Source organism: Prinia subflava, chromosome 9 (assembly GCF_021018805.1).
Source record: "Prinia subflava isolate CZ2003 ecotype Zambia chromosome 9, Cam_Psub_1.2, whole genome shotgun sequence".
Lineage (NCBI taxonomy): Eukaryota > Metazoa > Chordata > Aves > Passeriformes > Cisticolidae > Prinia > Prinia subflava.
In genome coordinates, this window is record NC_086255.1 from 11,665,339 (window position 1) to 11,679,084 (window position 13,746).

The window sequence follows — 13,746 nt, forward strand, 5'->3', positions numbered from 1 at the left end:
AAATATTCTTTAAAGCTACAGAAAATTACTAAATTGAGATGTTTGCATTCATTTTCTTTCACGCCTACAATACTTCAAGGCCTTTATCCCAGAATGTAATAATACCAGAACAAGTCCATCCCCAGTTCTGCGTCTCCATTTGAAACAAAAATATACTGTAATTATTTCTGAGCACAAACTAGGCTGCTGTGAAGATAAGAAAGAATATATACAAAGGAGAAAGAGGGGACACAAAGAGAATGAGGAGAGCAAGAAAGAAAATCTCATCCAAGATTGATACCCCACTCTTATGTGTTTTTTTTCTTTAATTTGAACTTCAAATATTATAAATTATAATCTTCTGTCTGAGAGCTAAGAAGTAGTTCTTGTCAGAATCTCAGCAGTCAATATGCTTGGAAATAGAATCTTATTTTTTTTTCTGTAGAGTAATTTTAAAACCAGCGTATAATTGCCCATAAAAGAGGAAACTTCAAAGTATACCTTGCACCATAACACTTATGTCATATATCCTTCAAATTATGATTGGAATTAATCCTCACAACAATGGTACCAACAAATATATTATATAATGCAATTCTTTGTAAATCCTGTAAACATTGTTCCATTTACAAGCTTCTGTGTGCAAAGTAGCTAAGTGTGGGAAATTGTACATAAAGATCTTATTTCTCTAAAAATTGTAGTTTGGTCTGACAAAGGTCTCTTTGCTAGAGAAACCATGTTTCTAATCTTGGAAAAGTGTATTTATTGTCCAACTATCATTCTTCTCTTTTTTGCCCCCACTAAATTCTGTTTATTTACCACATCATTACCCTTGTGGCTTTCAAGCCCCTGCATTTCACCGTAACTATGCAGCTCCAATTTTATTTTCAAAGTGTTTACTTCTATTTTTATTCTGCCAGTGAAGCCTACCCACTCAGTTTCATATTGTGCCTCTATGCCTTACTTGCTTTCATGCTGACCTTTATGCATAGAAATTTTTTCACTATTCCACTGTTTTATATAATATTTTGCTCTGCACTGAGATCACCAAATTTTGAGCATAGCAAAACAAATGTGCATCAGGAAATACGGTATTACACTTCCACCATTTGCTCAAAGGATAAAGCTTATTTGTAAGAGCCCCAGGAAATCATCTTTTACTTGTTTTAGGTAGCTGAAACATGGTATCTTTTTGAGGTATAAATTAAAAAAAAAAACCCAACTCATGTATTCTTTGTACCATTCCAAAACCACCTATAAATATTGCACTGGATTATCAAAAAGTACAGACTGTTTTGTCACAGCCAAAGCTACCCAAGCAAATACCCAGGATGTAGCACAGCAGGGACACACAGTCCCACGCACGCTCTCTGCACGTCAAGGTACAAATACCCAGGTTTCAGTAAATTAATTATGGTTCAGTCCTGGTAAACTGTCCTTCCTGGGAGTGCCAATAAACTTGATGGCATCTAAAGTATGAACTTCACAGGCTGACCTTTTCAGCACATTATTTATTTTTCAGGTGTGGATTCTCAATCTCACTTTAAATCGTGCTAATGTAATTGAAATCTGAGTCCTGCTGTTACAAATAAGCACTGGCTGAGAACTCTCTGATACATAAAATGAACTGCTAATTTCCACATGGTGGATTCAAACCTCTGACCAAATGACTCAGGGTAGCACAATTCTGCAGTGACAATTTCCTAAGTCATACTCACAATTTACAAATTAGTTTTGAAACTGAGTAGTTTCCCAATAGTAACAACCCAGATGAAATCTGACAACTAATATTTTAATTTTTAAAAAAGTGTAATTTCAATAACCTTTTGAAATAAGAAAAAAACATTTAAAAAAGGAAAAATACCTACCCACAGATTGTTTTCATAGTAGAAAGCATCTAAGAGCTTGACAATATTAGGATGATCACAGGATGCTAAAATATCAATCTCCACCATGTAATCTTCAAGTTCTTCTTCTGATTTAGTATCTATCACCTTTGCAGCAGCCAGAACTTTTGTTTCTTTGTTCTGAGCCTGTAAATGAAAAGTCATATACATGAATTTCACCAGAAAACTGGCACCTGCAAAAATCCCCACAAATAAAGCATCTCTACTGACACTTCTGTAGAACTTTCCTGCTTCTAGTTTCCTCCTCTACAGAGAACACCTGCATATTAAAGAGGAGATAAAATCTAATAGAAAAAGGGTTTAATAACTTCTCTCAAGGCCAAGAAACAATGAAAGACAAGAATGTAAAAATACTTAATTCTCATCACATTCATTAAACCATCACTAATAGCCCAGAATAATTGCTGCCTTACTAAGATGAAGTTTTGTGCTCCTCAAACACCATCTGTTAACACGTGGCAGAGTACAAAGCAGCTCCACCCTCTGTTTCTGCCCTTCTGGCTCTGCCCGCGCTGTGGCAGCACCGCTGTTCCCAAAGCCACGCAGAGAAGAGGATCCTGCCCCAGGAGCCAGCAGGCTGCTCCTCTTCAGCCAGGGCTGTACCAGGCTCGCAGCTGAAGGAGCTGCCAGGCCATCCTTAGTCTGGGCATTCTGCTCCCTTTGCTTCAGCAAAGCTGGTCCTGGTCCTGGGGGACCACCACGGACGGGGCTCCTGCAAGGTGGGCACTGCAAATGCTGCCAGCCTCTGCTCCACCACTGCTCACCAGGGACCTGCAGCTGCTGCAGCCATACAGAACCACAGAACGAGTAAAACAACCCAGACTTGGGTACCCGAGGAGAAGAAAAGGCATTTCTGCTGTGCATTTAAATCTTCTTTGGCTTTTTTCAAACATAAGAAATTACAGACAAGTCGGGTGACTTATTTCAATGGCAAAGCATTTCTTTATAATTACTTATTAAAGAACACTGCTGAAACCTAATCATAAAAAATACATACACTCTCTAATAATTCTCTCCTAAGTTATGTTTGAAGAAATGCTCAATTCCAAGCTGCAGCAAGCTTTAAACAATAAAGAGCATTTTTCTCAAGCCCTCATAAAAACACTATTCTGTCAAGTAGTGACACTTCCAGTGATTACCTCTGAATAAATGAAGTGCAGGACTGAAGTCTACTTCACCCATTGCATGTGAAGAGCACGAAGCAAAGTCCTACATTTACTCCACTGAATTTCTGACATTCAAATGAAATTAAATGGCAAGGAGGGACACGGGCTCTCTCCAAAGCAGTAAAAGACAAGGACCTACAAGGGGCATTCCAACTTCTGATGTGAAGTATCACAAAGTGGTTCATCCTCTGTCTGCTGGTGTGGATTGTGCATGGGCCCAAACCTATTTGGGATGATCCCAGGACAGGACACAGCAAAATCCCAAAGCCTGAACTGTGTCAGCTAATGACTTCATACCAGTATTGGACAAAAGCTGGCATCAGACAGTAAGTAAGAATTTTCAAGAATAATTTTGATGGTCTAAATATTATTACTTGCACAGCTATAAATAATTCTCTCAATGTGGCAAAAGATAATAAAACATTTAAAGATAAATGTTTATCTTAACATTCAGTGTAACAGCAAAACACACTTATAAAACGTAGTCCCAGCTGATTCATCTCATGTTGAGGGTAAAGGTTTTCCATTACATTTCCTTTTATCTCAATATTCTTTCCAAAACAAAAACCAACCAAATCTTCCCAACCTCAATATTTGCCCTCCCATGTTTAACAACAAAGATAAAGAATCTGTATAACATGATTTGAAAACCAACTACTGAGAAGTTTTCCAACACACATTCTAATAATAAAAAGGAAAAGGTCTGCTTAGTAACGCAAACAACGTTTGTTTTGGTTTTATGCTTTGTAGCAAGAATGAAAGACCAACCTTCCTATTCTACAGCTGCACTGTAAATTAAACACAAAAAGTGAAACAGATGTCTGACCACAACAGAATTAGACTTGGTAGCTTTACATATGCAGAAAAATGGTTTTTAAAGCACCTTGCTAAAGAACTCAAATTTTAACTGTAAATGTACTTCTTTGAAGCATACATGGCCACACACTCTTCACTGCACCCTAACAGATACTTAACAAAATAAAGCTGAAATTAACTTTTACGTGAATCTGCTTACAAACTATATAATGGCAGTAATATCTTGTTTAAATAAAACCATCTACATTAGATAAGGGATGTTACTGCTTCCAGATTCAGTTTCACCTTTGAGCAAGAACAGCATTTTAAGTTTAATGTGAATGATTACATGCTCGAGAGTTTCCTGCATTTACAGCATGTATTGGTTTTTTCTACTGACAGAACACTTTGTATTTTGATTTTTCCCAGATCCTTTTGCTTAAAGTAACTAGAAATCTGCTCTGAGTAAGCTTCTACTATTCCTCCTTCTGGCAGCTCTATTAAAACACCTCATTACAAACCATGAATTATTATAGAGACAGTGTGGTTATCTTTATGAGCATCTTAATTATAAACAAAACAAATGTTTGTTTTTGTTCTGACTTAAAATAGTAACATTTTTTAGGTCTAGATACAGACTTTTTTCTATCTCTTAAAAGAAAAAAGCTTTAGAATTAGCAGATTTCCACTGGGTATTTCTGATGAAACATTTTAAGTATTCATCAAGTTCACCTAAAAAACTATATCTTTTAAAGTTCTTTTTGAATAAGGCATTAGTCATTTCTACTCACAATGCACTCTATAAAGAATACCCATCTATTTGACTTACTGTAAGTAACGTGCTCTTTCGAACTGTGTAGGAAAGGATTTCACTGTTCATGCACAAGATTTATGAATCACTGTACTGTAGGGTGAAAAAAACCTCTTTGGATTAGGAGGAACAGAAAGCATTTGCAACTTTGTGTGGGCATGTTTGTTTTTTCTAAACTTTGGCTGAAGTCTTTCTTTTTCCACGTTCTCCAAAGGTCAGAGCCAGAGCAGAAATGATTGTGTAGATGCAGTCTTGATTTGCACATGGAAATTCTGCATTTAGGTACACCAACACTTAAAGTCAATCTGCCATTTATGTTACAGGACATATTCTGAAAGGGCACAACTTCTGAGTAGCTGTAGCCCAGCAGCTTCTTCCTATATTTTAGCTCTCAACTACTAATTCAATTTATTCCAAATGCTCTGCTTAAATACATTTGTTTCTGCGTCTGTGATTAAGTGACTTAAACCTCAGTCCTATGCTAAGAAATCCAAACTGGCATTTCAATGGTTATGTGCAGACAAGGAAGAAAGGGCTAGAAGGATTCATTAACACAATTTGATCTTTTCAAAAGATACATACATAATAGATGAAAACCAAATTGGAATAACTCATTCCCTCAAGATCTGACTAATGCAAGATGACATGGATATTATTGACTGTCACATGCAACAACACAAATACTGCAATCCTTTCAGTAAAACTCCTATTTGGATTATGTACTGAAGGTTACTACAGCAAACATTTTAACTTAAGGAGAGAGAATGCACCAGGAAATAACCAGCTGTATGTTACAGCATGGTTCTTGCAATGGGTGGCACAGTCTCGTCAGCTGTCAATGCACAGAAAAACACACTTAATTCTACAGTAAATACTTTGACAGAGATGGATTGCAGGGTTATATAGAATAAATAATCTTAAAAACTACAACTTGCAAATGAATTTGTCTGAACCTACATCCCTTACATCAGAATGGCAATGTACATGTAATGAACAAAAGCATTGCAGAAATCTGAAAACAACTCAAGAAAGAAGAATAACCATTCCACACAAAACCAGGGCCTACAAGTATGGGAAATTAGTGACTCCCCCCTAACAATGCCAGATCTTTGCATGGTATCACATAACTAAATGTAAGTTCTAGAGGCAGAAGCTTTCTGAAGAGACTGACAGCAGAATATTAAAAGGTAGTTTACTATCTGGGCAGTAGGCCAAGAAGTTGCATATTCCCGGCCCTGGACAGCAGGGAGAGCAGAGCTCCTGCTCCAGAGTAATAGGATTACAGCTCAGAGATAACACATAGCCTTTCATCTTCTGGTGACCAATATGAAGTTTCAGCCTTGCTTGTGAGGAGCTGTTTCAGTTTCCTATCACCAACAAACGCTTCCTTCCCAACTATGCATCTCCTCTGCAATGCAGCTTTAAAAATTAAACAATATTTACAACTGAAAAAAGTTAAGTGCATCCTTCATCTCTTGTTCAACCAGCCAGGAACAAAGCTGAGACACAAGAGAGAAAATTGTTCATCACCTTTGCTCCTGATGCCTGATCTCTTGTGAGATGTTACATAACCCCACTGCATGTTTTGCAGGCAGCAAAACAAATCAATTAAGAAGCTTTTCCTTTCTGACTCATTCTTCTCAACGAAACGGTATAGTCATAAACATGGATCATCAAAGTTGTCAAAAGGGGGAAAATACACACATCCCTATTCAGCACAGTATGTTTTTCTCACATAAAAAAGTTCCACTTTTGTGTAAAATTGGGGTTGTCAGATCTAGCTCCACATAAATTTTCTGACAGTGCCTGGGTAATCAGTACTGAAAAGCTGGCCTTGTACAACAGAGCCAGGAGCTCTGAGTTTCTCTGAGATACCACAAAGTGGAGATTTCAATCTTTCTTAGAATATACGAATTAAGGAAAAAAAATTGCTCTCATTTTAAACTTTAGCAGCTCTATCAAATACAAATATAAGTACTACTGTGACCTACTGAAACAACTACAGTTGACTTTTGGTTTTTTTAAGTTTCCTCTACCATATTTAAAATTGTCCTGTACATTTTGAAACTAAAAAATTCCTGCATGATTGACCAGTATGAAGTGTTCAAGCTGCTTTTCAAAAACATGGAAAGGTGTTCTTTATCAGTGAATTTTAGAAAAGAAGTCTACCTTAGTCAGATAAAAGGAAGCATTAATTCTAACACTAAATGTTAAAAAATGTCATTAAAAGTATCAGTTTGAATTCAGGAGCAAATAGCTACTCTTGCAATATTAAACCACAATTTTAACAACAAATCACAAGTTCAGCCAATGAAGAAGACAGGAACCTCCACAGATTTCTGGAAATTAAGATGAGTCAGTCATTTCAAAGAAGTTGTTTCTTTACAAGAATCTGCACTGCACAATGTTTGAAAACACACCATAATAAATTTGTAAAAAGGAGATAATTTCAATTTTTTGTTCCATTATAGATACGGTTGGCCCAAGGAACTAAAAACCAGCAAACTTCAGTTATACCTGCTGAAACTTGTTGAAAAGACAAGACAGAAGATCTATTCAAAAGACAGTGAAAGGACAGTATCTCCCAAAGAAGATGATACACCCTTGAACTACAGCTGATCAGCCAAACGTTTTCCCAGCCTGCACAATTTATCACAGCTACCCTACTATACAGTTTCTTCTGCTTAAAAAGAAGTTCTTTAAATTCAGTTTCCCTGTTTAATGCCAGGGGAGAAAAAAAAAACAAAAACAAAAGTTAAATAGAAATACAGATAAAAGTGCCTCTATTTCCTACAAGCAAATGCTATTCCTATGAAAGTAGAGGCCAGAGTTCAACCCTGACTGCTGAAACATCTTTATGATCCTGTGGTCTGGTGCTGCCTTTGTGGCTATGCTCGTTTGGGAGCTGTTTCCATGACAACTTCACTCTTTTAACATTATCCTTGTACTTCGTACTTGCTGTGGTTCTTCTGCTTCCTCCACAGTTGGTTTCTGAGGATTCCACAAGTTATTTTTGGGAGTGGTATGAAATATAAATTTCATGTTTAACCTCATGTTTCCCACTAAATAGTCTCATTAATTCTGTGGTATTTTGTGCAGTAGCTAAGCAGAGTTCCCATCCTGACTGCACATGCTTTGTGCCACTGAAATTAAAAGGAATACTTATATTCATCTTTAAAAAGTACATGAGCTGAACTGGCAAATATGTGCAAAATACCTGAAACAATCCTTTAGAGTAAACTTAACACAGGAGAAAAGATCAGATTTCAGTATAATTCTTATTTAAGCAAATATATTTAAGACACAGAGTAAAAAAATAAGAAAAAATTGCTAAATACTGGCAAGAAGAAAACAGCTATGCTGTTCTCTAATAACACATCTTATTTTCCCTTCTCTTGCTGTATGATGGCTTTCATAAAAGCAACAGGGAAAACCAGCTGACAATATTGGGAAAACATTTCTAACTAAAGCATTAGGTGGGATCAGAGGTGTATGTGCAAAGGACTGGTATTTTTTCCCCAAATTCAGTTACAATAACTGGACACCTTACTTGCTAAAGCAGCATTAAAACACACAATACTGCATTACAATCAACTCCTAAACTTGAGAAGGGGGAGGTGTGACAAATTGAGATTTATCCCCACAGTGCTAAGCTGCTTTGCCAGTATCTTTCCCCTGCAGAGGACACCAACAGTTGCTGGCAGAGGTTCTCAGTTTTATCCAGCAGCAATGTCAGCCCCAAACTAACTTAAAACCTCCCAGGAAGACAGTAACACAGTGGATCTTCATCTTGGATTACAAACATCCTACAGTTATTTATTTGGTTTTGTGACATTAGGAAAAAAAATAACATAATGCTTAATGCGTACCAATTTATTTTAGTGACTACAGCTTGGAATTCAGTCTATTCCAATAATAAACACATCTTTATTCCAAATGCCATAATTAGGAATGCTTCTAAGAAACAATGTTATCAAGAAATAATTTTTAATCAAACCATGATTACTGACTTTAGCTGTTCACTAGAATTAAGACAAACAACAAGTCAGAGTTGAAGCTGTGTACAGACTGTTGTTTTATCAGAAAATATCCCACTGACAGCTTGAGAATTTTATGATTTGCTTTTGATAATTTTATGATTTGTCCGAACATGGGACTTTAAAAACCTCCAAGTCCTTCACTTGGGAAGTTTTTGCTATAATCTTGCTTGTAATCGCTTAACATTTGTAACAAGCTTTAGTTCACTGGAGTCCAGAGCCAGCATTACTCCTGCTAGCCCCTTCTCCCAAGGAGATGTTTGGAGCTGTAAAAGCTCACCCTGGAGCCTTCCACAGACAGAGACACCCCTGAGTCTTTTGGCTTCACAAAGCACCAAGTCATTTTGTTTACTCACACTTTGCAGACTAGCATACATCCACAGATGTACAAGCACAGATCTATTATACTCCTTTTTTGTCCCCTTTTTTTTTTTTTCATAGAGTGGCTCAGTCAACCCACAATTCCTCGGAGTTAAGTTACAAAACACAACTGGGATCTGCTTTGTCCAGAGCTTTTTAGCCAGATCAGATGCAAGATGGCTGCAGCTGTTTGCTGACCCAGCACAGCCATTCATTCTGACAAAACACGAAAAAAGCAGTGCGTCTGACTTGAGCATGGAAAATCCTGTCCTTCCTAACTGGGTATCAACAAGTCAACAAAACAATAAAGAAAGAAAAATGACAGCTTTGGGCTTTCCAAACCCTTTAACAAAGGCCTTCTGACATGTTACTAGGGAAACTACATAGTCATAGAAATGCAATGTGGCATAGTCATTAAGTTTAAAAAACTTGCTGTCAAAAAAGTAAAGAATATTATTAAAAACTCTACAATTCATATAGCAGAAGGAAGGCATTAAAAGATCTGCACTAAGACAGTTTATTTGATGTATTTATTGCAGAAGATGATGACCTATAACAGATGTAACTTAACTGTCATTTAAAGTGTAAACACCTTACTAGCTCAACTATATGGCCAATTTGAGAAAAGGTTCAGTATAATTTGATACTGCAATGTGAGCCATATTCAAATTTCACAATCAGCACAGTTAAACAGCCAGAGGGGAAAGATTAAATTAAACAAGATGAATGAAGCATCATCACCCCCTTTTAGTCTTTGCCCTCCTAAAATGAACAATGAAGAATACTTCGTATGTTTCAAGGGAAAAATATAAACTATATAGGCAGTTCAAGATTCAGTGTTTTACAAAGAGACACAGTTGTAGCAGAGGGAAAGGAAATGAAACAGTACATGAATACCACACTGAAACTGGCAGCAGCTCTTGCAAAACTATCAAAGCATATATTCTGTTGCTTCATGCATACTCTAGTCTGTAGAAATGAAACTTCCTCTATTTTGGAAGGAGTAAAAGAAAGAAGTAGAGTAGCTTTAGAAAGTTTTAACTAAAAAAGCTTTACATCATTATCCCTCACTTTTAAGTAAAATCATTACAGAAACTAATTCATATTCTATTTATGTTATTGATGTATTTTTAAATAAAATTTAGAATTCTATAAGGGAGTCATTGGTTCCTTACATACACATCTCTAAGACAATCCAACAGAAACCAACTGCAAAGACAGCATCAATAACAAAGAAATCAACAGTTAAGCCAGTGTCATTCAACACTATGTAACATAAACAAGTTATTTTCAAGTCAGCCCTACCATAACAAACTTTATTAATTATAAAATTCACTCTGCTGGTATATGCTATTTAATGCTAGTACAGTCTATGACTTGCCAGTAGTTTCTCTTGTGTTGTAAATCCTGACCCTAAAGTTACACAGCACCTCACAAGCACAAAATGAAATTCCAAAAGGTGCCTCACACAGTTTAGATGAGCTGGCTTCCTTTGTGCTGCAAATACAAAATCTCAAGAGATGAGAAAGAGCCTTCTCAATAAATATTTGGTATTCCTTGACAACTGGCTATTCAAGTACCACAAAAATAGCATCCTGGGTTCTGTAAATGAACTTCATTCATATTCAACACAGTAGTGGAATATGCTGCTTTCTGATGCTGCCTTTCAGATTAACTGTTTCGTTTGTTGGGGTTTTTTTAATTGTTGAATTTAAACAACTATCCAATTATGAAAATTGACTACTCTAGGAAACTATATGAATGCAAATCCTATTACTTATCAGCAGATTTCAAAGGAAAATTTAATTTAGAAGCATGCTGCTGATATTTTTCGAATTCTTATGTTTTATGCACTTGCTGTTTGACATTTTATTGATTAGTTAGTAATTTGTTCAGAATTTACCTCGAATGTTACTGATAAACACAAATGGCCATGGAAATAATTGCATTACTTGATAAAATTATTTTTAAAAAATCCATATAAACAAATCAAGACAAAATCCTTCAAGTCTTTGAAAAGCTCAATGCACAAAATATGCAAGGAAAACCTGCTGTTTACTCAGACATTTGCAGCTAACAAACTTTTATCAATAGAAGGTTTTCACGTAACATTGGAACATTGTTCTTCCTCTGACAGGGCTGTTGAGAGTCACAGTAACATTAAACAATTAAGCACACAAGATATTCAGGAGGAAGTACTGTTCTTGCCTCATAACAGTGTGGCAATGTTACTTTCCATGGAATTATGGAAGCTTTATAGCTTTATTTTGTCCATGTCCCCAAGAACTGATGTTGCACAGCTCTTAGAGGGAGGTATTGTTCGGGAAAAACGACCTCATCTCTTTATTCTTCTTCTCCCTCTCTCTCTCAGGTTTATTTTTTTTAATTTATTATTAGGCTGAAAGCTTTTTGAAGCAGAGGACTATCTTTTGTTGTATATTTGTACAGTGAGAGGGAAAGAAGAATTCCATTCCCTTTGAAAAATTATCAAAGCCACTTCTCACTTCAAAACACCCTATTCACTCTAAAATTCTGTTCAGTTTCTGTACTGTCCTCATACAAAGTAGATTTAGTGCCAAATAGGAAGCCTTATAAAATTTTCAATCTTTTCTAGCAGTCATTGAGCACACCTAAAGTAGAAAAAAGAATCACCACCTGAACTAAAACCGGAATCATAGGCTTACAGTTAATTTGCAGTTAAAGACATGCCTAAATAAAATGCACCTAGCATGGGTATCAGTGGTGCTAAGGGGCAGAACCACGGGCTGATAAAAACACCACCAGCATTTCCCACAAATACCTTTTTATTAGCAGTTGCTAATAGCAAAAGGCTCTTACAACAGGAACAAGTGGAACAAGTCTATTTTTTCTTTTGTCCTGAAAAAAGCATTTATCTGACACACCTTAACAACTCCAGAATATTAATATTCCACCCTTTTACAGCTACTGAAGCCAATGCTGACACTGTCCTGCCCATTTTCCCTTCCATTAGCAGCGTCACTTGTCTGGCCCTCTCGTGAGCTGGTCTGGGCAGCCAAGAAGATTACATGGACAATCAGCTTTTGCGTGGCTTAGTTCCTTCAACCAGATCAACACGGGGTTGGCAAGGCCCAGGCCTGTCACAAGGAAGGATGTGGGAAGGACAATACCCTGCCAGGACCCTGCCTGCACCGCCGGAAACTGTTGTGGAAAAGAGTCACGGTAAGACCCTACCACTCATCATTTCACTGGCACTCCTGCACTTACAAAATGCAAGATGTAGCTGACTCTTTCACCTAGTAAATATCACAGATCCACGCTGTTTTAGTGCTTTCCAGGGATTCAGAATAATCTTTATATTGCACTGGCTAAAAGTGATGTCAGGCCACTAAAGGCCACAAATTTACAGCAGCATCAATAAACACTGAAACAGACACCACAAATAGGAAACAAGTCTGTACATGAGCTCCTTTTTATATTTCACTTTTAAGTGTCAAGGCCAGTGTGTGGGGTGTTTTCATTTGTTTTTATTCAAATGCAACATGCAAAATCAACTACCAGCTTACTGTGTTCTTCAATCAGCTGACCAGAACACCTGTATTTGCTACCAACACACAGTTTGAAATTCCTGCTGCAGCCAAGAGCAAAGGAGACGTCAGGTACCCCAGCTACCCCTGTCAATAGGAAACACTTATCAGTATTGTTTAAATGGTGATTTTTAATCTTTCACGCTTTCCTTCCCTGAGAGATGAAAAATAGCAGACAGGTGACTTTTAAACTTGGTTAGTACATCTCCACTAATAGCAAAAACTAGCTGGAAAGAGTGAAGGAGTAAAAAAGTTTGGCTTAACTCTGAGAGTATCCATTTCTCCACATCACTGGGATGACTTGAGTTTGTTTTGGGCATAATTCCTGTTCAGATTATTCTGACTATATCCCCCCATGATGACCACAGCTCACAGGGTGCTGTAGCTGCACAGACCTGAGCTTCTGACCCTTGACTATCCAGCAATAAAAGTCAGAACTGTTTGCCTGAATGGCGAACTGTAAGACCTGTGGCATCCACAGAAGTTAAGCAAGTAAGAGAATGAGAGGGAAAATCAAAATTATGAAAGGGTCGAGCACTTGTCTTATAATAAGCAGACTAAAAAGGTTGGGCCTCTTCAATTCAAACAGGAAAAGCTGAAGGTGGGGCAGGAACATGACTGAACTTTACTAAATAAAAAAGGCAGCACATGAATTGAATAAATCCTGATTGAGACAATGGTTGTGAAGGAGATGAGGGTTAGCTGCAACATTTTAATTTTTGCTGAGGCACTCAACATTTCTCCATTAAGTTTTGCTGCCTTTTGATTACAAAGGTATTAACTCTTTTCCTGACAAAATACTATTTAGAAATACAAGTGAAAAGTTTTCTTCTATAATGTGCAATCTAGATATGTTAGAGAAAACCTTTGTTTTTACAGTATAAATTTGTTTGAGGAGAACCATCACCTATGAGATAAAGAATCAAATCATGTGTCTAAATCTTGCCAAGTTATTACACTATCATTGACAAAGTTACAGTAACTTTCCTCAGAACACCTTCTGAATCACAGGTATGACTAAACATTTCTAGAGACAAACCCCAGTTCCTTAAAGTCCTCCTTACACAAGTCTCAGATCTAAAATGCCATTCAAAGAGATGTGAAGAAAGCAAAGGGAGTCTTCTC

General features: G+C 36.9%; 1 protein-coding gene across 3 annotated transcripts in view; it reads right to left on the bottom strand.

The window, feature by feature from the left end:
- The window catches only part of SLK (STE20 like kinase), a 48,988-nt gene that overhangs the window by 26,716 nt on the left and 8,526 nt on the right, over positions 1-13,746 (bottom strand). For all 3 annotated transcript variants that reach the window (XM_063405367.1, XM_063405368.1, XM_063405366.1), the window contains exon 2: positions 1,848-2,012. In XM_063405367.1, coding sequence (XP_063261437.1) covers positions 1,848-2,012 — 165 coding nt within the window. The remainder of the gene's footprint in view (positions 1-1,847; positions 2,013-13,746) is intronic.